The sequence below is a fragment of the Meles meles genome, chromosome 16 (genome assembly GCF_922984935.1).
Source record: "Meles meles chromosome 16, mMelMel3.1 paternal haplotype, whole genome shotgun sequence".
Lineage (NCBI taxonomy): Eukaryota > Metazoa > Chordata > Mammalia > Carnivora > Mustelidae > Meles > Meles meles.
Genome location: NC_060081.1, coordinates 67052610 through 67079588, shown reverse-complemented (window position 1 = coordinate 67079588; position 26979 = coordinate 67052610). Strand labels below are relative to the sequence as shown.

The window sequence follows — 26979 nt, the reverse complement described above, 5'->3', positions numbered from 1 at the left end:
TCCAGAAGCCACCCACACAACCAGCAACCTGAGCCCTGGACTCAACTCTTACTGAGTCTGAACCTCATGTCTCCGAATCTCTGGCCCCAGACTCTGGAAATGAGAGATGGATGGAAAACACATGTTTAGAAATGAAAAGCAAATGCTCCTCCTGAATGCTTTATTGGGGGCTTTCAGTGGTTTCTAAGCATGAGCGGCAGTGACACCCAGACCCTTTCCCAACATGCAAAAGGCACAGGAAAGTGAGACACGACCGGGGAGGGCAGCAGGGATGCAGGCACCTCCCCTTCTCCACGTGGCGTGGTGGAGCACAGGGGGAGCCCCACAAGAGATGGGGAAGGTGAGCATTAAACGAGGTGGCTTTGGCATAGGCAGAGAGAGACGGACCCTAGTCCATCCACCTCCAGACCCACCCCTGCACTCAGGCCAGGACTGACCTTCTGAAGAAGGTCAAACAGGGCCGTCGCTGAAAGGCCACCTCCCGTGGTGGGAAATGTCAACCCCAGGTGGGAAAACGATGACGGATGGTCGCTGCCTCCAGGGACTTCTGGTAAGTGTCAAAGCAAACCCTCTGGCCGAATCAGGAGGGGAATGAGAGGGTGTGCTCATGGGGTCGGTCCCAGGCGTGACCTGGTGGCTGGCTGCCACTGCCTTGGCTGGAGCCAATGCTGTCTCCCTCCATGTACAGGAGAAGAGTGGAGCCCCTTCGGGTCTTCAGGGGCCTCCCCGGGGTCTGCGGTCTCCAGCCCCACCCGGAGGCACCGCTTAGAAAAGTCAGTGTTGATGTTGGCTTTGTCCTGTGGAAGAATTCCCTGGGCAAGAGGGAAGGGGAGGCGAGGGGTCAGGCCCTCCGAGCCCCAAGCACCTCCCAGAATCTGGGCCCTGGTGGACGAAACAGCCTGGGACTCACCTCAGATCCTAACCAGTCCCCACAGTTCCATCTTGAGACCTTGAATTAAAAGAAAAGGCATTCGTGTTTTGTTTCTGCTCTCTCTCTCTCCCTCTCTCTCTCTCTCTCACACTCACTCTTTCTCTCCTTTAGTAGAGCCGTGGCCTCAACTCACGGCATTGGCAACGTCTACTTCTAAACTATGGAATGTTTTCACATTGACGATAGAATTACTCCAAACGGGGCGGGGAGTGGCTGTCCGAGTGTTCAGGAGACAGTGCCTGACTGAGAGCTTGCTGGGAGTCACACAGTACAGAGACACCGACAGGCACCAAGCCCGGGCCTGGCTCTAGATGTATTTTTTCTTGAGGTACCAGTAGGCAAAGTAGCCCATCCCCCCCAGAGAGCCCATGAGGAAGGACGCCCCAAAGAAGGATGGCGGTTTCCGCTTGACCAGCCGGAATGCATTGGGAATGACGGCCGACAGCAGGGTGGTGTGGATGTCGCCGAGGACTTTCCGGAAGGCCAGGCGCTTCTGGACCCTCTCGAAGAAGGACTGCAGGTTGGGCCGGCTGCCATCTTCCCAGTACTTCTTGGACAGTCCCAGGAACTTGAGGCGGTGCAGGGTGGCTCCCAGGAGGACGTCGGCGAGGGTGAAGGCACAGCCGCAGAGCCACAGCTCACACTTCTGCCCTGGAGTGGAAGGGAGAGGAGATGGGGTTGGAGGGACTCACTTCTCCACCACTGATGCCTCTGGCCTCCGCCGGCTCCCACAGCCACTGGGCCGCCCGCTCCTACTGCTTGAATCACTTCTGCCCAAGGCTTATACTACCTCTGTTAGTATTTTTCTTTAAACCAACTGAATTTGAAGTGCAAATACACGTGTCTAACCTCCAGCCTCCCGCGTCTAACTGCCTGCTCGTTCGGCAGCCTCCACTTGGATATCCGCCGTGCACTTCAAACCCGGTGTGTCCAAAACCGAGTTCCTGATTGTCACCCTAAACCCACCACGCTCATCCCCATGTCAGCGACCATGTGCCCACCCTGTCAGTTGCCGGGGCTGAAGCCCCATGCCACGGCGAGTCCTTTTCCTTTCATCCCCCACATGTAGTATGGCAGCAATTCCTGTCAGCTTCTCTTCCAAACATAGCCAGAGTGTGAGGTCACCTCTGCGGTTACCAGCCCGGTCCAAACAACCATCCTCTCTCACTGGAATTTTCAGAATGTCTCCTCGATGATCTCCCGTCTCTGCCCTTGACTTCCTTGAGTCGGCTCTCAACACAGCAGCCGGAGGGACTGGAAATGGGCATGGCTTGCCTGGGGGGCCCAGGGAGCAGGGAGTGATTCGTGAAAAGTCAAGATTAGAGAAGTCGATGGAGACACACTGGGAAAAATCTTAGAAGTTCCGCAAAGTAGTATGGACACGAACATGGTCGGTGGGGAAGAACTGCAGGGTTTTGAGCCAAGATATGATGTAGGAGACCAAAGGAGCTCCATATCTACCTCTGGGCCTTTGCCCCTGCTGGGCTCATGCCTGGAATGCACCCCCCGCTGCCCACTTCCTGTGAGGTCTGCTGTCCCGGGAGGCTGGCTTCTGCATCTTTGAGCCGGTGTTCCTTTCAACTCAGAGATGTCCTGAATCTGGTGCCCTCCACCATCAAAGCCTGAGCCCCTCCATCCCTCTCACTCTGTGGTTTTTTTGGTTCATTCATTTATTCATTCACCCAACACATGTTTATCTAGTATGTGCTGGTCATGAAGACCTGACAGGACATGACTCATGACAAGACAGAGTGTCCTCAGAGGCTCGTGCTTTCACAGGACAGGGAGGTAAAGTGCAAGGAAGGCTCTAATCCAGAGTTTGTTCTTGATATGTAAACTTCAAGATGCCTGTTGGATCTCCAAGGGGAGATGGTGCATCAGCAGTTAGAGGTACGTATACCTAGTTTAAGTGTGCATCATCAGCACGGAACTGGGAGGACATTAGCAAGGGAGTGGGTGTAGACAGATCTGCGAATAGGACCAGGGACTGAGCTTTGCGGCGTCGAGAGTCAGATGTTGGGCAGCAAGGAGAAACCAGCAAAGGAGCATGAGAAGGAGCACCTGGGAGGTAAGAGATGAACCAGGAGAGGGTGTGATCCTGGAAGCCAAGATAAGAAAGTGTTCCAAGGAGAAGCAGGGAGGTATTCAAATGCTACAGAAAGGTCAAGTAGGAGCCAGAGAACTATGGTGGCATTTGGTGACTGGTGACCTTGACAAGAGCAGTGGGAGTGGATGCTGATGCTGAAAGCCTGGCTGGAGGGAGTCCAAGAGAGAAAAGGAGGAGAGGAACTGGAGACCATGAGCGAGGATCCCTCGGTCAAGGAGTTTTCTGTGACGGGAAGGACGCGCCAATAATGCGAGACAGGTCACGAGTGTCTTTGCAAGCGGGGAGGGAAAACCCAGCATGCTGATGGGGATGACCCCGCAGAGAGGGGAAATGATGCTACCGAGGACAGTGGAGAGAATTACCGCCGTGAGTGCTTGAGCAGATGGACGTCTAGTACACAAGGGGAGGGGTTGCTCGTTCAAGGACAGCTCAGGCTCAGTAATTCGAGGGAGTGTACGGCACTGTATCTGGAGTGGAAGACAGCCACCCCGGAGAGAACGAGTGGTGCCAATTTGACTTTGCTTGTGAGAAACAGTCCAATTTCAGAGATGTTATGATGTGTTGTAACAAAGGTCTCTTAGAACTGGTAAAATGCGGTGTGTATAGGATGGATGGGTACAGCCAGACGCTGGTGGGGGGCGCTGTGGGGTTCGAGCGCTTTGGTGTCCTCGGTGAGTGAGGGGAGGGCTGGGGGCAGCAGGGGGAAGGTTGAGGAGCAAGGAGAAGGTATTAAGCAGTCACCTGGAAAGGGGACCAGGACGGGATGGGGGGAACCTTAGGGCAGCAGGAGAGCCATCTAAGCCTCGTGTTCATGAATTCAAAGTGAGACCAGCCGGCACACGTGTGTTTCTCCAGCCACACTTGGGTCCACGGGTACAGGAACTACTAGGTAGAGAGCGGATGTAACCACTTGAGGTTTTGCAAGTATGATAAAGCCAGAGGCGGGCAAGGAAGCCGATAGTGCAGGCAAAAGAGTGCTCTTCCTGGTGGTGGGGGGAGGGGGGGTAGTTACTGCCAGCTCCGGAGCGAGGTGAGGTCAGGATGGGGTGAGGGGCCGTGAAAAGAGGCAGGATGGGGCCCGTGGTCCCCAGCGACAGACTGGAGGAGACAGACAGATTTGAGAATAGGACCAAGGACTGAGCCCCGGGCAGGACAGGGTTTAGGTAATGGACAAGGAGAAACCAGCAGAAGTACAGGGGAGGGAACAGTCTGTGGGGTGGGAGAGGCACCAGAATGTGCGGTGTCATCTCCCCACTCCTCACAACAACCCTGTCTGGCAGGTGCTACTATTATCCCCACTTTACACGTGAGGACACTGAGGCACAGAGAGGTTAAGTAACTCGGCCAAAGCCACGCAGCTAGGACGTGTCTGAGAAGAGCCTGGATTTGAGCCCAGGTCCCAGAGTCTGTGTGTAACCACTACAGAACAGGGCCCTGTCCCCGTGCCGACGCGCATGCACACAGGCACGGATCGCCACACGCTCGGGCCCCTTTCGTTAAGTGCAAGTGCGTTCTCTCTAGGGTGTGTGTGCAGATCTGTGAGTCTGCCTCGTGTGCGCTGTGTCTGTTTGCCTCTGTGTGCGCCTGCTCAAGTCCACGCAACAACTGTGTTTACACACGTGGCTATCCGCACGTGGGCACTGCGTCCATGTGGTGTGGAACCCCCGATGCAGAAGTGCAGTGATGCCCACGTCCACTGGGTGGGCTGCTTGGCTGCAGACAGACGTTCCCAAGCTTATATGCATGTGTCATTGTCTGAGTGTGTCCACGCCTGTGTTTCTGTCTGTGGGCAGATGCCGAGAGCCACGACCACCACGTACGCAGACATGGGTAGCTGCTTGGCGGGTTGCCCTTTCGTTTGCCCCCTCCTCCAGTTTTGTATATGGGAAAACAGTAATACTTATCTTAACACTTATCACTGTTTATAATTCTGTTTTTACTTTGAAAAGCCCCCAGCCTTGGACAAACTCTATCTTGTGCCTCTCCTGAGTCTGCCAGCTGAGTGTGCCGGAGACACTTACACGGACCAGTTAGGCTTCAAGTTCATGAGCACAAAGGCCAAGAGGGCACTCAGCCACGCCTGGGTGTCTGTGAGTTCAGAGTAGGCTGGCTTCCCCACGCCCTGCAGGCACAGCCACACAGCTTTCGCCTCTCCTCACACCCGGTCGGTCCCTAGGCCTCACTCAGACTGGGACACCACCACGTGAGGCATTCAGAAAACGGGAGCCTTCAGGCAGGAAAGCCTTCACTCTGGCCATGAACCCTGCAAAGCCAGGCACATGCACCCTGCCTTCCGCCACCCCCTCTCAAGGCTGGGCCCCCTGCCATTCTCTGCACCATCCGAGGCTGCATGTCTCCCCTTTGCCTTCTAGATCTGTCCTCCTCCCTTCTCCATGCTGCTCTGTGCCCCAGGAGGATGACTGGACAGATTCCCACCCCAGTGGGGCTCCACCCAGTCCTCAGGCTCCAGTCAGGCCATTGAGGAGCAGAGGCGGGAGGTAGGAAGGTGGGTGAGAGTGCGGTGGGAATCCTCTCTGCGGGTCGCCATGGGCTCCTGCCTGGTCGTCCCCCCTCCACACAGCCTCTTTGTCCAGGCTCCTGCAACGGCTCCCACCCCTCACAACCTCAGACCCAGGCCACCCCGTTTTTCCTTGTGCTCTCCCTGCATCCTGCCCACACATTTGTGAATGGTCCCTTGATGAAGTCCTCTTTAACTTACCCCATTTGAAGGTGCCCTGTTTCCCACGGGGCCGCGGCCTGTAGGACGCCCCTCGCATCCTCTCCTGGCCTCAGCACCATCCGTCCCACAGCACTGATGTCTCCTTCCTACCAGTTCTTTCCATGGCCAGAAAACACATCCGTCCTCAGGCACCATCCCATCTCTCTACTCCCTTCCACAGCTAAACGTCTCACAAGAGGGGCCTACATCTGCTGTCTTCCTCCCTCACCAGCCATCCACCCCCACATTCCAGTGAAACTGCCCTTGGCAAGGTCACCAACAGTCGTGAGACAAAGTCCAGGGGACGCTTTCCTATCCTTGCTTCTCTGACTCCCAGCAGCATTTGACAGTGCTCTCTCCTTAAAGCACATTCCTTTCTAGGTCCCATTGACACAAGGGTCCTCCTGCTGCCCCGGCGACTCTCTGTCAGCTTTGCTGGCTCCTCCGCCTCTACCGCTCCCCCTAAATGGAGGGACCTCAGGGCAGGGAGGCAGTTTTTTAAAATGCACTCACGGGCCATTCGGTACATCTCTGACAGAGCCCAATCTCCCTCCCCTTGAATACGGACTGTATTTTGTCCCTCGCTTCCAGTGAACAGAATGTGGCAGAAGTGACCGTGGCTTCCAGCAGCAGGTCGTGGAAATCACTGTGGCCGCCTCTCTCATTCTCTGCCGCACTGGTTCCGGGGAGAGCCCTAGGCAGCCACGTTGTGAGGACACTCAAGCGGCGCCATTGGTGAGCAACTGGGGCCTCCCGCCACAGCCAGCAGGGGCCGGAGATCTCCAGTTACCAACCATGTGAACGAGCCGTCTTGGCTGCGGATTCTCCAGCTCAAACGACTGCAGCTCCAGCCGACAGCTTGAGCTCAGCCGCATCATGCAGCCCTAATTAGAATTAGAAGCACCCAGCCCCCCCTGCTCCAGAAGTCGTGAGCCACAGAAGATGTGTGATGTAATCAATGTGCATTTTGTTGCAGCTTCAGCCGCTAATTCATGGGCAATTTGCTGTGCAGCAAGAGGACACATCAGGCCTGACTCTGTTTTGTCCCCCTTGATGAATCACCCAGTTCTATGGCTTTAAATACCACATAGAGATGCTGAAGACTCACACATCTCTCTCCAAAGTCTGACTTCTCCTTTACAAGGCAGACTAGAATACCTAGTGGCTTATATGACACCCCCTCTTGGGTGTCTGAAAGGCCTCTTGAACACACTGTGTCCCAAATCAAATACTCCCCGCCCATCCATATCAGGAAATGGCACCACCCGATAGCTCAGACCAAAACCCAGTAGGCATCTCGGATTCCATTCCCTTACTCTTCCCTCCTCATAAGACCACTCAGCAAGAACCAATCCATTCTATCTCCAAAACGCCTCTCGAGTCCATCCATGGCTCCCCATCTTCCGTGCCACCTCCTTGGCCCAAGTCAGCATCATCCCTCCTGGGCTGCTCTGACAGCCTCCACTCTGTCTCCCTTGAAATCCATTCTCACTGCAACCAGAGTGCTCCTAAGATCAGAACATCTCACCCTGGGTGGATGCAATGCCTCCCATTCCTGTATGCATGTGGCTTTGCTGCTTCTGCCAACAGGTGGTGAATCTCAACCATCACCCCTTTAACCCAGACTTGCTTTAGCTAATGGGACTCTAGTAAATTCCACACAAATAGAAGCTTGAAAGGTGTTTGCCAGCTGAGTCTTTGCTCCCTTGCTGCTCTCAGAGACCCTGTAGCCACCACCATATGAATGAGCATGGGTTAGCCTGCTGGATGATGACCAACATGTGACCCACTGGCCAGGCTGATGGAGAGCCAGCTGCTGGACATGCCAGCGAGGTCCACCAGCTGGCTGCAGATACCTGAGTGATGCCACCACCAGCATGTGGGACAGAGAGAAGCTCCCAGCTGAACCCAGCCCAAACTGCCAAACCACAAATCATGAGCAGATAAAAGGTTCTTTTAAGTGACTCAGATTTAGAGTTTATTTGTTATACGGCAAAAGCTAACTGATGCAATCCCCTTCTCACAACCCTCCAAGGAGTTCCATTGGATGGATTATCCATAGGACAAAATTTAAATTCTAAATACAGACAATTTAAACTCTCAATAAAATATAAATATGTGAATATTCTAAATTTTAAATACAGGCCCATGAGCTTGCATCTCTCTGACTCTGTCCAACCTCACTTACGCCACTCTTCCTGTTATTGACCACACAGTAGCCAGTTACCAAACAGTTCCCAGATATCCCCTCACCATGGTGTCCCCTCAGCCTAGGACACCTTCACTAGGCTGGCCCTCCCATATCCTTTGGGTCTCATTTGACATGTCACTTCTTCAGAGAAGCTTTATCAGATTTGCCTGGCTCTTTTTACTATCAATATTAACACTTATCACTATTTATAATTCTGTTTTTACTGATGGGATTATTTGACTAATGTCTTTCTTCTCTACCAGACTATGAACTGCACGAGAGCAAGAACAATGCCTCGTTTTTACTTAATTTTATCCTCAGGACTTGGCACACAGTTGGTGTCCAAGAAATATTTCAATAAATGAATGAAGAAGAATGGTTTTTGAAAGTGCTATTTCTAGAATATTCTGACTTTAGCCAGGTACTGTGGAGAGTGACCAACACCCATTATCTTTATGAACTCTCGCAACCTAGAATCTAACCTCACAAGTTAGAGTCTATTATTATCCACATTTTGTAGATGAGCTCATAGAAGTGAAGTGAATTCTACAAGTCACAGAACTAGGAGGTAGCTGATCAAGAATACACATCCGTGGGGCACCTGGGTGGCTCAGTGGGTTAAAGCCTCTGCCTTCGGCTCAGGTCATGATCCCAGGGTCCTGGGATAGAGCCCCGCATCGGGCTCTCTGCTCCGCAGGGAGCCTGCTTCCTCCTCTCTCTCTGCCTGCCTCTCTGCCTAGTTGTGATTTCTCTCTGTCAAAAAAAATAAATAAAAAAAAATACACATCCGTGTCATCTGGCTCCATTCTAGAGGTCTTAACGGTGATATTGTAACACTTCCCAACCCTGGGTTCTGCCTCAGAAGGGGACAAGTGCAGGGTAAAAGCACTACCCCCAGGAAAGTTTGGGGGTGCCCTGGTAGGTGAATGGGACCATGTGGGCCCAGCCACCTCCCCAGACCTCTGCTGCCTCCCGCAGCCATGGAGGGACACAAGGATCTCCATCTGGAACAATCCCAGTCATCTTGCCATGGGGAACTACAATGCTGCCTCCTCTTGGAAGACCTCAGGACCAAAACAGAGTCTGAGGTCAGGAGGCTCCCTATCTACAGATCACATGAGGAATGAGCATCCACAGCTGTTCTCCGGGACCATCAAGTCTGCCCTCCATCTAGGTCACACTCTGTGTCTCCCTTGATCGTATCACCAGCTAATATTGTGGACATTTCCATACCGTGTGCCAGGCCATGTGCTTATTCCCTTACCCTCACTTTCTCACTGAGCCTCACAACAGCCCTGTGAAGTGGGCTTTCACTTTATCACCCCTTTACAGAACGGAAGAAGCAGCAGAGCTAGCACTTAAAAACTCAAGACTCTGGGAACCAGGGTTTGAATCTAGCCTCCACCATTTCTATCTGTGTGACCTTCGGAAGGTTACTGAACCTCTCTGTGCCTTAGTTTTCTCATCTGTTTAAATAGGATTACTCATATTACTTACGTCCTAGAGTTGCTAGGGGCATTACATGTGTTGAACTCTGTGAAACACTTAGCACAGTGCCTGGTCCACAGGAAGTGTTGTTAAAGATACGTTGTCTGGGCTGAATTGTGTCCTTCCAAAATTCATATGTTGAAGTCCTAATCCCTAGTATCTCGGAATGTGACTATATTTTGACAAAGGGCCTTTAAAGAGGTAAGTAAGTTAAAATGAGGTCATCAGGGTGGGCCCTAACTAATCTGGTGTCCTTATACGGAGAGGAAATTTTTGCCACACAGACACCAGGGCCATGTACTCGGAGCAAAGCGTGCATGGAGACACAGCAAGAATGTGGCCTTGTGAGCCCAAGACAGATCTTGGAAGAACCAAACCTGCCAACACTTTGATCTTTGACTCCAGACTCCAGAACTGTGAGAAGACAAATCTCTGTGGGTTAAGACATCTAGTCTGTGGTATTTTGTCAGGGCAGCTGAGCAAATTAATCCATAAATACGTAAAATGTGCCTGATAATGAAGGTCAACCAATGAGAAAATGACAGAGCTGGGACTCTGACCCCAGAGGCAACCTTGGAAATACCACACCTTTTGGCCTCTGAGCACTCTTCTGCAACGGCTCTCCTAAGCACTTTCTCTGACAGAAAGGAGAAAGTTCCTGCCTGGGGTGTGTCCTATTTTTATTACCAAGCCTTGCCATGCTTTTCTCTACAGAGGATTTAGGGCCCTAGCTTTAGAACTCATGACAATGTCCTATTCAGGCCTTTAGGTATCTATGCGCACCTAATGCTTGCCTCAGCTGTAAGATGCTGGAAGAGGGCTGCACCTGTTGGGGCGAACCTGTCCTTGCCCTAACCATGCCATTTATAAGCCACATGACCTTGAGCAAGTCCCTGTATCTCTCTGAGCCTCAGTTTTCTCAAAAAGAGAATGTGCATGCCTTTAGCTGTCATGTGTTTAAACTAGAATGTTCCAGGCAATGGACAAAATACTTTGACTTTTTATAAGAGTCCAACAAGATGGCATTAAGTTGTATTATTACCATCTCATTCTACAGGTGAAGAAACTGAGGCTCCAATAGGGGAAGCAACTTATCCAAGTCACACAGTATAGACAGCAAAGCTGGAACTCTAACTCAAACCCCTGTCTGACTTGAAAACCATCTTTTTTTTTTTTTAAGACTTTAAGTAATCTCTACACTCCAGTTTGGGGCTTGAACTCTCAACCCCAAGATCAAGAGTTGTATGCTCTACCAACTGAGCCAGCCCAGGGCTCCTAAACCCATCTTTTCAAACACTGTACTCCATGGCTTTCCCATGCAGATGGTGTGTGTGTGTGTGTGTGTGTGTGTGACACTGTGAGTGTAGCAGTGCCTGTCACGTAGGCTCTGTAAATTAGCGTAACTGAGGAGACAAGACCGACCACCGAAAACAGAGCAAAATGAGAAGACTCAGAATCACACTCAAAGAGAGCCAGTGGCAAAGACAGCACATAAAAGGAAAAAGGAGCAGAGTAGCATGGAGAGGATACTCCCAGCTAGAAGAGCTGCAGGAGCAAAGGTGTGGAGATGGGAATGAAGCTGGCACGCTCAGGGTAAGAGAGCCACTCAAGTACAGAAAGAGTCAAGGTCAGAGAGAGTCATAATACATCCCTGAGCAGGGGAAAGGTGAGGTGGTATGGTGGGTCCTGGTCATCACCGCCACCACCGTCATCATCTTCACCAACCTCAATTAAACACCTACTGTATGCTAAGCGCTAACCCAATACCTACATGTATTATTTCATGCAACGTCTCAACACCTTTCTGGAGTAGGTCTTATTATTATCCCTAGTTACAGATGAGAAAATGAGGTCCAGTGAGGTGAAGTACCTGACCCATGGTCACTTAACTAGCAAGTGATCAAGCTACGACTTATACCTAGTTTGTCTGCCTCCATGGTCCATGACCCTAACCACCTGGGAGGTCCTCTGAGATCTTTGGGATAAAGGGGTTGGAAGTGGGCAAAGGCGGGTAGACTGGATGGGCTCCACCACCCACCTACCCCAGAGCTGGCACCCACCCTCGTTCTCCAGCTTCCTCTTCTCCAGCTCCGCCTCGATCTGGTCCAGCACCATGGCCAGCTCCCCAAGGATCTTCTTCAGGTAGCTCACATCATCATGCTCCAGGATCTTGGCCTGGGGACAGGACAGGCAGGAGCCAGAGGAGTTGAGCTGGCTTCCATGGGGCTTGGATAACCAAGGCTGGGAGGAGCTTGACCCAAAGCCCCTTCAGCAAACCCAGCCTCCAAATATCCCTCCCAGTATAGAGAGGTCCCCACTGTTACAAACAAAGCCCACTCATCTGGCACCTACAGCATGCCTGTGAGCTTGGCTGTCCTGGCCAGACCTGGCACTTTCATACGCCAGCTGCTCTGAGGATCAGCTGATAGCTGCTCATTGCTTGCCTCTTCTCCAGAGTTACTCTCAGCCAGCAAGAGCTGCCTGGAAATACTCTGGAGGGCCTCTCCCATCCCTCGTGCCCCTGCCAGGCAACCTGTAGCCAATGACTAACCAACACAGGGCTATACAAGTCTTGCCCCTTGCCTCCATGAAGATCAATTTTGTGGTGACACTTAGGCTGCAGAGGTCTCTGTGGGCCTCTTATTGGGTTCTCCTTAGAACACTCCCTCAATGCCACTGTTACCCAAGAACCTCTGTCTAATGCTGTGCTCTTAGGGATACAACCTAAGATGTCATGAGATCAAGGATCTAGTGGGACAGTGGCTTGCCCAAGGTCAAAAAAACCAGTAAGTGACAGAGGAGACAGGATTGGAAAAGTGAGCAGTGTTTTCATTTTAGATCATCAGCTGATCCTCTGTATAGAACCACCTTCTCCCATTGGATCTGTTTCATGGGAAAGGTGATGGGGAGGGGAACTGGGTAGGCCTGGAAGCACTCACCATGAGCTTCTTCTGTTTGGAAAGGTAGGGCTCAGAGAGCTGGGGCTCCTCTTCATGGTCCAACTTCATGAGGTCTGTGGTGGCATTGGCTAAATGTCCTGGGGAGAGAATAAGGAAGGCCTCACCTTTCTGATACACAGGACCACTCCCACCCCCTCTTCCACAAGTTTGCGGGTACAGTCCCACTCAAGCATTGGTCTGGGAAGTAACAATATCAACAGCCAACACCTAGTAGGCACAATAGGCTGCAACATTGGGTTGGATGACATGCCATCCTGTTCTAGGCTCAGGCTAGTGGGAGAGACAGACACATAGAGAAATCTCTGATGCAGCATGATCAGTCTGTAATGGAGAGTGAACAGAATGCTGTGGGACACAGAGGGCCACCTGCCTGGGCCACAAGGCATCAAGAAACCTCAATGAAGAGGAGACTACTTGGGGATGAGGAGTTTGCCAGAAATGGTTATAAACCTGGACAAAGTCATACATCAGGGCATGTCTCCCCCTACCCTTTCCTGTGGTAACGGGTAAAGGTAACAGAAAAGGAAAAGGAAAGGGTTCGGAGAGGCTAAATGATATCCCACACTAGTAAAGGATAAGCAGGTTTCAAGCCTGGATCCGTCTGATTCTTAGTCTGGTGCTCACTCACTGTAGCTCACAAGGAAAAACTTGCTTAATGCAAGAAAAACTGTAAGAGACTTTCGCTGTCTTGAAACTTCCCATTCTGGTGAGGCAATTTTCGTGAGGATTTAGGAACACCCTAACCCATATTTCCTGGGAAAACTGGCCTTTTAAAGATGCTAAAAAGGGAAGGGTGATGGAATAGTGGGTCCATGATGGAACACAAGGCAGCACCTTGAGAATCATTCTTAATGAGAGAAAATAAGTATCCTATAATCTAACTTAGAGAATCTAACTGTAAACTGTGGGAGTTATAAGAGGAGGTTAAAATATCCTGCAGGATAAGATCCTGGGGTCTGTTCCATGATTTCTCCAGAATTCTTGGCCAGTAAGTCTGGGATGTGGTGGGTCAGGTAGATGGTGGTGCCCCAATCCTGCTCTCCTCTTTCCCTTGTGTCCCAACTCCACTTAGAGATCCCTTAGGCTCCTTGAACTCATCATGTCCCACCTGACATCATCGTCCCTGCTCCACGTGCTCCTCACCTGCACTCTCCACTAACTGCAGCACCCTTCCTCCACACTGAGCCAAGCCAGATGCCTGCGGGAGTGCCCTCAATTCCTCCTTCACCTGCTCCCTGAACCAAATCAGTCCCAGGTCCTGCTGACTCCTCCTGCTTATTCTTCTCATACTCAACTTCTTCCTTTCACTCCTCTGCCTCCCTTAGTTCAGATCCCCTCATTGATCTCGCTCTGGATGTTTCTGACCCAGCCCGAGGCACCGGCACTCTCTCCTTCCATGCCTTTCTCCCCACTCAGAGGTCTTCCTCAAACACATACTTGATCATGCCACTGCCTGCTCAAAACCCATCCTTGGCTCCTCACTGACCTCAGATAACATCCAAGCTCTTCAACTTGTCTTTAAAAAAAAAACCTAGCAGGATCCTCTCTTCTTACCAACTCCATCTTTTACTGAGTTGCCCCACCTGTCCCTGTCCCTAGGTGATAACATTTCAGCTACTCCAAACACTTGGCATTCCCTGAATGTGTCAGACCATCTCAAACCTTTGGGTCTCCGCTCACACTACTTCCACCTCCTGGAATATCTTTCTCCTGCATTCCTGAAAATCCCCTTCCAAATCTAGTTCAAGATCACTTCCTCCATGAAGTCTGTCCTGATCCTCTAGGAGGTCTGACCATTCAATGCCTTTGTCCTCCGGTGAACACTGTACAGATTTCTGCCGGAAAATGCAAATATAGCAATTAGAGCTGCCACTGCACAAACCCATTCACATTGCAATCTATGTGAAAAGTGACCCCTGGACTTGTGCAGTGCACAACCTGTCCTGCCATACGTGGAGATTTTGATGTACTTATCTCTGGATATATACGTCTCCCACCAGAACTTGAGTTTCTGGAGACCAGTGGCTATGTCAGATTTGTCTCTGTTTCCTTAAAACCCAGTGCAGGCCTGGCAGAGAACAAGAGCTTAGTGAGAGTTGAATGAATGAAAATATGAATGAATGAATAGAATGACTGAGTAAATAAGTAACCACAAATGTTCAACTTCTGCCCTCTGATGTCTCACCATCTACCACCCCATCTCCTGGACTGACACAAAACTCAGTAAACACACTCCCAGACCTTTCAGCTTTGGGGCTATTTTAAGTCTCATTGATATTTTATGAACGTGAAGGTAAAGTATAGCATTTTCTCTCTTGCCAGTCACCAAGGGATGCACATGTGGCTCTCTTTAGACTCTAGGAGGGCAAACCAAGCCCAGAAAAGACCTTAGGCTGATTGGAGGGATCACTGCAGGATCCCTTCTGCATCCTGTGAGATCCCCTTCCTTCCGCCAGTGGAGCTGGAACCCTCAGATCTCTCTCCTCAAAGGAGGAGCAGGTTGGGCCTTCTCTGGACCCCTCACTGCCTTCTAGGCTCCTTCAGGTAGTTCATGGACGAATGAGGAAGGGTCTCCAGCCCCCAGAAGCATTTAGGAACTGCCTCCACCCAGTCCAGGCCACCATCATTGCTCACCTAGGTGACAGCAGGACCTCCTAACTGCCCCACCCATTCTCTCAGGGGAGGGAGAGCTGTAACATACACATCGGATCATGTTCATTTCCATCCCATTTTCCATCATGTTCATTTCCATCTCCACTGCTCTTTGGACAAGATTCCAATTCTGTCAGACCTACTCCCCAGACTCCCACCATGGCCACTCATATCCCCTGGGGCTACGCATCGTCCACACTGAACTTCCTTCAGTTCCCCAAATACACCACACCCTCTCCTACCCTTGAAGCTGGAGGGATTCTTCTCTCTCCTTCCCCTTCTACCCCCTGGTCATCCTTGGGTGTTGCTTTATTTCAGAAGCCCCCATGCCCCCAAGGCTGGGATGGGCACCTTCTCTTAACTCTCACTGGTTCTAGGGTTAACATTTTTTAAATCAGTTAGTGTTTGAACAGGTTATACATACATACTTATTTAAAAATGCAAACAATATTAAAAGAATGCACAGTGAAAAGTAAATCTCTCTCCCCTCAATCTGTGGTCTCTTAGTTCTGCTCTCCAAAAGCCAATAGCTTCTCGTATATCCCTCCAGAAACCCTCTGTGTTTGCAAGTACCTGCGCGTCCATTTAACACCCTTTTAAATATATTAATGATAACACGCTAGATGCACTTTTTGCCCTTCATTCCTACTTACTAGTATATCTTAGAGAGCATCCCATATGCTTATATTTTTAGATTTTATTTAAATTCAATTTAGTTAACATATAGTGTATTATTAGTTGCAGCGGTAGAATTTAGTGATTCATCAGTTGCATGTAACACTCAGTGTCATAGGCTTATCTTTTTTTTTTTTAAATAGCTGTGCTGAGGTCCATTGTATGGGAAGACTTGAAGTGTTCCAGTGTAGGGAAATACTAGAATGTATTTGCCCAGTTCCCAACTCATGCACAATGGGGTTGTTTCCAGCTTCTTGCTATTACCACCTGGGCAGCAATGAAAATTCTTGTATGTGATTCTTGGTGCACACATCCAGGTGTACCTGTGGGATCATCTCTGAGCTGTGGGCCTTTCTGTGTTTGATCTAGATGCCAGGCTGCCCTCCTGAGAGGCTGTGCAAATGTATTTAGTCCTGCACTGCAATTACCCACTCACTTGTCATTCTGCTTCCCTGGGACGGAACCATGACTGGGACAGTAGAAGCTGTGTCTGTCCCCATCTGTCCCCAGCCCCCTGCCCAGGGCCTGGGTCATAGGAGACCTCATCGGTGTTGCTGACTGAATGGAGATAGGATGATACTGATAAATTCTGAGTCTTGTTCAAGCATGCTCTAAAGGGAAGAGATCAAGTTCCACAACCTGCCCCGTCCCACTTATAAACATCGACTCACTCCTTCAAGAGGGAGGAAGTGACCATTAACAAGGCACCTAGTATCTACTTAGAATCATCACACTTCATCTGTCTATAGGACCCCCATGGTGTCTGCACAGAGCCTGGACCAAAGTCTGTAAACAGTGGTTGATGAGTAGTCTGATTTAATCTAACCCCAATTTACTGGGTGCTGGAAACTAAAGGATGAGCCAGGCTATGGGCATGTCCAAGCTAGCAGTTAGGACAGGACACGGGATGCTTAAATCAGAAACCAGAGACCCCCAAAGGGGGCCTTGCACATCTGGGCAGCCTTCCTTGGCAGCACCAACCCTGATGTCACTCAGTGCCCTGGATCACCAACCACAGTCCTGACCTCCCTGGGCCCCGACTCCAGGTGTCTGGGGCTGGGACTCCACCATGACAGTGCCCCAGCTCCCCCGGGACAAGACAAGCCTCTGGGGGGCACAGAGCCCCGTAGCCTCTGTATGGGATGGCAGGACAAGAAGAGGGGCAGGAGAGGGGAATGAAGATAGCCAGAGAGGGAGAGACATTTCAGTTTGAAAGGGAGGGCATGAGCTGGAAGGCCAGGGAGAGCAGCAGAGAGAAAGCAAGAGGAGGGAGGGCAGGAGCGGGGGAAGGAGGGAGGATCGAGCCAGAAATATCCAGAGGGATTAACAGAGACAGAGAGAAAGAGGTGGAGAGAAAGGCAGAGAGGAATGAGGGAGATCAGGAGGAAAATGAACAGGAAGGGGACTAGAGATGAGGAGGACTCCGGTCGAAAGCACACGGGTGGGCCAGCGGGGGTGGCGCGGCACTCACTGCGAATCTCGGCCGTGGCGTACTTGGGGATCATGGAGTCGGTGGTGAGCTCGGGGTGCAGGATGCAGCCGTGCGTGTAGGCGTCCATGGGCAACGCGTCCAGCAGCTCCCGGTACTGCAGCACCCTCGCGTGCTGAGCGCTGCCCGCCTCGGGCATCAGGGCCACCACGTGCTCTGGGGGGCACAGCCAGGGCTGGGCTGGGGGTGGCGGTCCCGCCCTGCCCGCCTACCCTCCCCCACCCCCGATTTGGACAGGCCAGGCTCTAGGACCCCATCCCTCCATGCCAGCATCCTGGAACCCTGATATGTTGAGGCCCACAGGGACCAGGCCTTTCCCCAGGCTCTTGAGACAAAGTCTCCACCGGGCTGACAGGGGATCCTACTGGTCTACCCCGCCTGTCTCCTAGGGGCAGCTCCTCACCACTCCAGGCTTGTAGCCCGATGGGGGTGTTGGCCCAGTGTGACCAGGCTGGAGAAGCCAGAAATCTGGATGCTTAAAATGGAACTTTCTTTGATTTTTAATTGTCGGCAACTCATTCATATTCTTTCTACACAGTACCCATCTGGGCCCTGACCCTCTCGCCTGGATTTGCAGCATCTGCCATAGCGGTGGGCTTTTGAACCTGCAGAGGGTTGAAGGGAGGGAGGGAGGGAGACATAGGGTCCTGCAGGGTTCTGGGGTGTCGGGTCCCGCTCATATCAGCAATGTTCGAGGGCACCTGAGCCCATGTCTATGGGGTAGCTAGGGGGCCCACGGCCCTGACTGTGCTTATAGGGATTCAGGGGGCTAGGCCCTGCCCGTGTGCTGGCGTTGCTGGAAGGTCTGGGCCCCATCTGTGGTGACTAGGAGGGCCTGGGTCCTGCTCCTGCTGGGGGGTGGGGGGGGAGCTCTGAGGACCTGTGGCCATGCCTCTAATGCCAGAGCTCCTGGGGAAGGAGGCTGCAGCCCCAGGTCTCCTAGGGGCATGGCTCGGCTAGCTAGCCCTTTCCCTGGAGTGCCGGGGAGAGGGTTTGTAGCTTCCCAAGGATCGTGGCCATGCCTGTAGCTCTGTGATTCCTGGGGGGCATCTGAGCCCTGTCTGCAGTCCCATCGTTCCTTTCAGGGGAGACTGGACCATGTCTGCACCCCGGGGGGCTTCCTCAGGCTCCCCAAGGTTCTGGGAGCCTGTCTGAGCCTGTGGGGTCCCGGGGTCTGTGGCTGAGCCCCTGGTGGGAATGGCAGCCGTACCTCCTGTGAAGGTCCGCTCCACATAGTCGATGATCTGGTCATAGTCGCTGATGATATTGTCCCGGTGGATGACGACGGGCACCTCCTCCCCCAGGTTGAGCCGCATGAACCAGGGCTCCTTGTGCTCGCTCTGCGGCAGGCTCACGTCCCGCTCCTCACACGCCAGGCCCTTCTCGGCAATCACCAGCCGCACCTGTAGGCGCCAGGGTCAGAGCCGGGCAGGCGGGCAGGCGCGGGGGACACTCTGCCCGGGGGGCGGGGCATGTGGGAGGGAGGTCAGAGGTCACACACAGGAGGTGACATGGTTGCTTCCAGTTCATTCTTGGGCTCCTGGCAGGGGTGGGAGCTGAAATCTCTCATGGGCCTGGAGCCTCTTGGTGGGAGGAACACAGCCCTACCCTACTCTGGGGCAAAGGGGCAGTGCTCCCTGGTGGTGATGGGCCTGGGTTTTACAGCTGGACATACCTGGGATATGATTCCTGGCTCTGCTGTGTGTGTTTGGGCAGATTTCTTAAACTTTCTGAGCCTCAGTTTCTTTATTTGCAGAAAGGAAGTAGTGTTAATAGTACCACCCCAGTGTCTGGAACATGGATGCACTCAATTCATGATTTCTTTATCTGATTAGATGCTCAGCCTGGCCTCCAGGGGTAGATCTGGCCAGGAAATTCACAGAAACTCTTATCAACATAATTGATTATCAATAGCTAAATTTCTCAAATTATTTGGGAAACAAAACAAGGTGCAAAATAATTTGCCAACGTCAGTTGGGTCTTTCATTGCCCCCCCCACCCCCAGTTTCCCATCTGGACGTTGGATTCTCACAATAGCCTTGCAGAGGAGGGTAGAACAGGAACTATCCCCCATGTTTTTCTTGATGAGAAAACTAAAGCCCAGAGAGGACAAGTAACTTACCCAGAGCCACACAGCAAGGTAGAAACAGACCTGAAACTCCCAGCCCAGCATTCTCTGCCCTGCGGGCACCTTCAGGGAGTCCTGCCCCTGTCCCTCCTTAGTTTTCCCCCGTTTCTCTAAGGGGTCCCAGACAAACATTTGAGCTGGTAGAACCTATTGGACAGCCTTGAAGCTGGGGCCTGCTCCTGACCCAGCCCAACATTTCTGAGCTGGGAGACAATCAGAGATCACCTGGTCCAACTGCCCCTTGCCTGTGGATTGAGATTCAGAAAGAAGTTGACTTGTCCAATGTCTCCCAGCAGAGAGATGGCTCCACTCCTCTCCATTAATGGCTTCAGTTCAGGGGGAAGGGAAGACATCTCTGAGGCCAGGAAGAGTGGCTCTCCTGGGGCGTCAATGTCCCCACACACCTGGTAGCTCCTGGGACTGGGCATCCCCAGCTTCCCTCCCGGGCGCCAGGAGTTAAACACTCAGGGGGAGGCAGCATGTATCATGGTCAGACCTTGGGCTGGGGGGCCAGACCATCCGTTCAAATCCCAGCTCTAGCACCTACTTGCTGGGTGACTTGGCTTTACATCTGTGTGCCTCGGTTTCCTCACCTGTCCAGTGAGAGTCCCACTGGTGATGCCCGGAGAGGGCTGCTGTGGGGGCAAGATGCTGTAGTCCCTGCGGAACAGTGCCTGGCACACCGTAGGCATAACGTGTCTTAGCCACTTGTACGAGACCAGGTTTTGGAAGCAGACAGATCTGAACTTGAAGCCTGGCTCTGCTGCTTGTTTGTATTGTGATCTTGGACAAGTCACTTGACTTCTCTGGCCTTAGGTTCTATGAAATGAGGAACGTAATCCACTGTTTCAAGCGTGGCATGAGTTAGGATGGGAGGACCTGGGTAGAGACCCAGCACAGGAGGTTAATACAGGGGTTCTACCTTCACTAGCTCTCTCTCTCTCTCTGTCTCTCACACACACACACGTACACACACACACGCACACACAGACTACCTCACACCCATTGCTGATGTGCTAGAGCAGTACTTCATGCCCCCACCCTCAGAGCTAACATGGACACCCCTTTCCTCATGGGGAGCGAGAGGCAATGAGCCCTTGAACCCCAACCCTCATTCACAGATTCATTTGCGCCAATAGCCAAAACCAGGCCCTGCAGATGGGGCTGGGAGGTCCTCATGTTGGCTCTGTCCCAGCAATATGATGTGACCTGAGAGCCATCGTTGTCCCTTTCCAAGCCTCCTCTCAATCACTGGTAGAACGAGGGCTGAACTCCGTGTTCAAGGCATGCCCCGCAGCCCTGCTGCTGCAAGCTGACACTACATTCAGACCACACTGGAGACAGTGGGAGGGAACTGCTGTTTCTGTCTAAGAGAGGGGGAGGAACCGTGCCAGAGTGAGCACTGGGGGTGGCATCTGTTTGGTCTGGGGATGTGAGCGTATCAGAGCATGAGCCTGAACGTGAGTGGCAACTGCGTAAATAAGTGTGCGTGTGTGCGCGAGCGTGGGTGTGTATGGATGAGTGCGTGTGCATGTGTGTGCACAAGTGTGGGTGTGTATGGAAGAGTGTCTGAGTAACTGTGTTAAAGTATTGTGCGAGTGCATGTCATTAGTATGGGGATGAGTGTGTATAGGCACATGTGTGTGTCCTTGCGTGTATGTATAGGTGAGCGTGCATGAGCAGGAGAGTATGTGCGTTTGAAGTCCTGGGTGGAGCCAGTGCCCTGGAGAAGCCCCGGAGAAGTCAAGGCTGGAGTTTGCCTGGAGTCCAACTGTCTACTCCCTTCCTCTTGCCCATTCTTGCATCCCCCAGCCTGGGCGATCAGGTCCCGCCCAGCCATCCAGCCTCCGGCCAAGCTGGGACCACTGAATGGATGGAACCAGAAACCATAACAGGCCTCTGCCCTTGGTAGGTCCAGACATTTGGCCTTGCCTCCTGGCAGGGCACCTGCCCCCAGGAACCACTCCCAGACCCTGCCTGGGATTCTAGTGAGGGCACCAGGTGGGGCTAATGCCTGGGGAGGGGACTGTCTTTAGGGGTGTAACAGTTTTGCTTGGAGCTGCCTCAGGGTCATGCCGGCAGGCGGCCAAGGAGACTTTCTCCTTTAGCTGAGCTGCAGGCCAGAACCATGTGCCATCCTGCAGGGGAGGGGAGGTGGGAGAAAGCCAGGCCCAGGGGAAATGCAGGCAGTCACCAAGGCCATCTGCCATCTCTGCATCCTGGAGACTGGACCAGACTTAGGTGGTCACCACTCAGTGCGACCAGACATCAAGCACCGCTGGGCAGACTATCTTCCCCATGGGTGCACAGAATTAGCTCCTAGTGCTTCACTGTCACAGCTGGGCACTGTCCCTCGTCACCGAGGCCCTTGTTTATGAGGCAATGGCAAGGTGCTGGGTTGGCATCTCTGCCCAACCATTTAGTTGCTGTGTGACTTTGGAAAAGACACTTAGAGTCTCTGAACCTCAGGGTATTTCTCTCAAATACTTTTTTTTTCTTTTTAATTAATCAAGGTGAGGGAGTGGCCCACACAGAGATCTGAGGAAAAGAGTTGCCAGCAGAGGGAACAGCCAGCACAAAAGCCCCGAGGCAGGGGCGTGTCTGGCATATCTGAAACAGCTCGGAGGCTAGTGTGGCTAGAACAGGGGGGACAAGACGAGACCAGAGGAGGTCACGCACAGGGCCTTGTAATCGAGACTCCCAGATTCAGGGGACCATGAATCAATCCAGGGCTTCCTTGAACTAGGATGGGAAATTACATGTTTATTTTCAGTACTCTCACACTGACAGTTAGCATTTTCGACAATTATGAGTGTAGGCGACAAGCAGGGTAGTGTTAGCAGTGCCTGAAATATTGTCACCACAAGAAATCACTTTCGTCACGCCCCATTGCTACAGCTACACTCATTGTGACTTTGACATTACAGGGCTCAGTCCTGCCCCTAGGTCGGGTTATAATGGGTTAATACGGAAACATATGTTACTATATAATGAATTTGTTTTGAAAGGATGTCAGTAGCTGCACTTGGACTTTCAGTAACGCTAGGTATCTTACTTTATTCCCTTAAAAGCATTATTGTGAGAAATATCCACAGGGTGTCCCCCCTGACCCACCCCGCATTGATGAGGGGTTCATGACCCAGGCATGGTTAGGATCCTGCAGTAAAGCCCAAGGCCATTAAGAGGATTCTGGCTCTTTCCTGGGAGGACTTGGTGAGCCACTGCAGGCTTCTGAGAAGAGTAGTGAGATCTACAGCTGTTCCCTGTGAGTTTCTGGGGGTGGGGTGGGGTAAAGGGTCAAGTGCAGCATGGATGGGGCTGGGGACCAGTACCCAAGAGCTTGAAAGGCAAGGCCAGGGCAGGGGGTAGAGATCACCCTCCACCTCTTCCTTCCTCCTGTCATGTCTGAGAGGGGCCTCTAGAGGACCTGCTCAGTCTTGGGTATTGTGACTGTCTTCTGACAGGACCCAGATCTGGGCTCTTATTCCTGGGGACAGAAGGCTGGGCCAGGTTCTCCCCACAGGTATGTCCAATACAAGAGCAGACCCTGAGAGGATGGGGTCAGGGAACCTTGAACAGGCTTGTTGCAGGAAGCCAAGGATGGCTCTCAGAGACTCACCTTGGTGATAAGAAGAAGAAGGACAGCTCTCATATAGCACTTTCTCTGGCCAGGCACTGCTCTAAGACATTTACATGGGTTACAAAAACTTAATGAGGTAGGTACCCGTATCGTGCTCCTTTTACAAAAGAGGAAATAGACACAGAGACAGCACTAAGTTGACCAAAGTCACAAAGCTAGTAAATAGCAATCTTGGTTTTTTAAAAAACACTGGCTGGTGTGAGGACAGAAGGATGCTCTAGGGGCTAGGGACACACAAGAAGACAGGGAAGTGCTTCCTGCCTGGGAAGAGAGGGATGCAGATTGTATCAAACACCTAGTCCATTTCCATGTTGAAAAGCTGAGGACCAAAGAGGGTCAGGACCTAACTGAGGTCACAAGCTAGTGGGTGGGAATGCCAACAACCAGAATGTCTGCATGTCTGCTTCTCCCAGTCTCACCCCTCTGCCCACCACCCCCACCCCCAGACAAGGAGAAGGAGGCTGGGGCCAGGAACAGCCTCAGAAACAAGCTAACATCTATACTTTGCATTTTGAACGCCCTCGGAACGCTGTGGCCCCAGATGATCACTTAGGATGGTACCTGAAGGTCCACCGTTAGCATGCAATCTTTAAGGCATTGTGCGAAGTGTGTGGCCATGTATGGTATCATTCAATCCTCACAACCCTCTGAGATAGGTACCACTCCTCCTGCACAGAGGAGGAAGAGGAAACCCGCAGAAGTGAAGACACATGCATGAAGTCACACTGTGGGAAGTGGCACAGTCAGGCTTTGATCTCCAGTCTGGCAAATGTAAGTGCGCTTACTGGGCAATTTCAATGAGCGAGGTGCTGCTCCAGGTGATTTAATGGATACATTTGCTGAATCCTCATAATGGACCTATGCTGGTGGTGCTGTTATTATTCTCAATTTACAGACATGAGGCTTGAGGCATGAGAGGCTGAGCAACTTGCCCAGAATTACTCAGCTTGTCAATGGCAGAGTTAAGACTGAACCCTGGGCAGTCTGGTCCCAGAGTCTGGGCTCTGGATCCCCTCACTGTCCTGCTGCCCTCCAGCTCTGGGATAGTCCCCAGACATTCCACAAAGCCACCACCACCACTCCTGGAGGTAGGCTATTTTCTGCTGTTCATGAACCATTAAGGACAGACTTCTCAGATGCTCTACCAAGGGGAAATGCTCCCTGAATACAGGCAGGGCTCTTCACGACTGAAAAGAAGGAAACTCACTTACTAAATTCCTACTATGTGCCAGACACTTAACATATCTCCATGTCCTCTTAATCCCCCAGGAATTTTGCAGGGTTGGATGCAAAAGTCTCTTTTGCCGGATGAGCATATTGGGGCACAGAGAGGTTAAGTGATTTGTTTAAGGTCACGCAGCAAGTAAGCACTTATGATGAGAATGGAACCAAGACCATCTGGCTGCAGAGCCCAGGCCCTTTCCACCAGGCTACACTGCCTCTGGAACCCACCACGGGCCCCCAGGCAAAGGGAAGGTCCTGGAAGGGGAGGCAGGATACCCAGGCTGGCCTGGTCACAAATGAGGTTGCAGTGGGTAGTCCCATCCCTGAATAAGGGACCACTTCAGCCCTGAGTGCAGACTGAATAGGATATATTCCATGGGGGCAAAGGGAAGAGTAAGAAGCTCCCTTGGGGAATGGGGATGGGAGGTACCTTCCCTTTGCCCACTGTCCAGTCCCAGCCACTGAGGCCTGGCTCCTGAAGTTCTGGGTGGGAACGTATTCTGAAATCTGGAGGTCAGTGTGATTCATCTCCAAACTGCCAGCAACTTGCATAGAGCCTGGCATGTAGTAGGTGCTCAGCATGCACAGTGTAGAATTTATAGATGAGGGGCGCCTGGGTGGCTCAGTGGGTTAAAGTCTCTGCCTTCGGCTCAGGTCATGATCCCAGGGTCCTGGGATCGAGCCCCACTTCGGGCTCTCTGCTCAGCAGGGAGCCTGCTTCCCTTCCTCTCTCTCCGCCTGCCTCTCTGCCTACTTGTGACCTCTGTCTATCAAATAAATAAATAAAATCTTAAAAAAAATTTATAGATGAGTCCCTGGCTAACCCAACCCCTCCTTCCGCTAGCACGTTAGTGATATCATAACACCTATAATTATCAGAGCCTTGACCCTGTGCCAGGCGCTGCTATCAGCATTTTTGTGTGTCACCTCATTTCGCCCTCAAAATAACCCTCGAGAAAGGTACTGCCATTAGCTCCATTCTACAGATTATAAACCCAAGGCTTTGGAGAGGCAAGGTGATCTGTCCAAAGCTTTACAGTGAATTATTGGGGAAGAGGGGGATTGCCTGGGCTCAGAGTCTATTCTCTAAACTGGGGCTAGTCAAAGAAGAGTCAGTGGGACAGCTTCACCAGTATCACGTACCTCCTTGGGAATGCAGGCTCTTGAGCCCTACTCCAGAGCTGCTGAATCAAAATATCTGGGGTGGGACCCAGCAGTCTGTGTTTCAACCAGGATCATGCAATCGAATGTATGCTCAAGTTTGGGCAGTGCCATCTAGCACACTAAGTTATACTGCCTCTTCAACAACCCTCTCAGCAGCTCTGAGAAGGGGTGGGAATCAGAAGTAGCTGTTACTATTATTATTGCTGTTGTTGTTGTTGTTACTATCATCATCATCATTTTTATTACTACTACTACTACTACTACCATCATCATCTCATTTTCCAGATGACGGATTGAGCCTGGACCAAGACTCAAACACTCAAACACAACTCCTTGGGTTCCAAGGCCCTTTCTCTTTATGGACTCTGTTTCTCTATCTGAAAAATGAGTGAAAGGAACAAAAGGATCTTCCAGGAAAAAGAGGAATCCCAGGGTCTGACAATGGGCGCCACTTAGAGATTAGCAATAGTTGCTGTTGGGCCCTGGCCATGGTGCTGAATTTGTGCCCCACTGACGGACAGCCGCCCAGGGTGGGAGATTGCGCCCCTAGAGGCGCTCCTGTCTTACAGGCGCAGTGTCTGACCCTCACCCCGCAGGAAGCGGGAACCCGGAAAACTCAGCACCAGGCTGGATTCCTTAACAGCCCGCCCTCCCCCAACCCCCACCGCCCCAGCTCATCTGGGTCTGAGAAGGCGCGGAGCGGCCGTCTGTGTCTTTAAGAGCAAAACACAGATTTTATGGGCCAAACCGAGCTGGTCTAAGGAGATGGGTTAACTCCTTCCTTCTCCGCTCAAGATAAGTGTGGATGCGGGAGAGGACTAGGGACAGACGCTCCAAGCCCCAGACAGAGGAAGGCTCCCAGCCAGGCAGGAGCAGTAACCTGGAGGGGCTGTAGTATCCAGGACAGCAGCTCGGAGGGAGGCCCACCACCTACTACTGGGGCTGGAGACTGGATCCCAGGAAGCGCTCCTCCTCCCTCCCCGCAGCAGCCGCCTCCTCCAACAGGCCGCCTTCCCAGCAGTGTCCATTCGCTTCCCCTTGCCTTTGTCTCTCTTCTCACCCCTCCAAGAGACTGGGTCTTTCAGGGAGGGAAAGAGGCATAATGGATGTTCCCAGAATTGGCGACGGTGCTCCTGGGGCCCAAGACAGGGCCAGCCATCTCCGGGAGAGCAACCCAGCATTCTCCACCCTCCCCGTCCCCGAAACACCTTCCACCCTCCAGCCTCTCGCCGCCTGGGTCCTCAGACCCCTTCCGCCCTCCTGGATCCCCTCCCCCACGCCACCTGGCCACCGGGTGCATTCTGCTCCCCTGCTCCCTTGGGCTGTACCTTCTGTGAGCTGAAGGACTGGGTCCAGTGGTACAGAACCAGGCTCTCCTTGGGCCAATGGGCGGGGCTGGATGCCTCGGGCGCATCGGGGGCCTCCACCGGCTTGGCCGTATCGCTCTCCAGCGCCGAGATGGGCCACCAGCTGCAGTTGGTGGGGGTCAGGTTGTTGGGGGTCGCCATGACAGCCCGGAATCAGAGGGAGGAAAGAAGGAGGCTCCGCGGCGGCAGCGGCTCTCTCTCTCGCCCAGCATCACATGGCTTCGCGGAGCCTGCCCCTCTGCTT

At 52.3% G+C, this 26979-nt stretch overlaps 1 protein-coding gene across 2 annotated transcripts; it reads right to left on the bottom strand.

Annotated features, from left to right (window-relative positions):
* Window positions 1–26979, bottom strand: GDAP1L1 (ganglioside induced differentiation associated protein 1 like 1). Of its 2 annotated transcripts, XR_006815402.1 has the most exons (7): window positions 26697–26979; window positions 18423–18615; window positions 17195–17368; window positions 12376–12473; window positions 11497–11611; window positions 911–1582; window positions 1–812 (listed from the first exon to the last, which is right to left on the bottom strand). XR_006815402.1 is itself a non-coding variant. In XM_045981880.1 (6 exons), exons 1-6 carry the CDS (start codon window positions 26874–26876, stop codon window positions 1239–1241), a joined length of 1104 nt encoding a protein of 367 aa, XP_045837836.1. In that variant the 5' UTR covers window positions 26877–26979; the 3' UTR covers window positions 1–1238. The 2 variants fall into 2 exon arrangements, 1 of the variants encoding a protein (XP_045837836.1); XM_045981880.1 differs by having other exon boundaries at window positions 1–1582.

Bases quoted from the DNA above. Each gene is read 5' to 3' on its own strand.
- GDAP1L1 (XM_045981880.1), bottom strand. From the start codon at position 26,876: ATGGCGACCCCCAACAACCTGACCCCCACCAACTGCAGCTGGTGGCCC. The intron at 12,474-17,194 runs GTGAGTGCCGCG...TTCTCTCCCCAG, and splicing joins CGCCACGGCCGAGATTCGCA to GACATTTAGCCAATGCCACC. The intron at 11,612-12,375 runs GTGAGTGCTTCC...TCCTGTCCCCAG, and splicing joins CCAAACAGAAGAAGCTCATG to GCCAAGATCCTGGAGCATGA.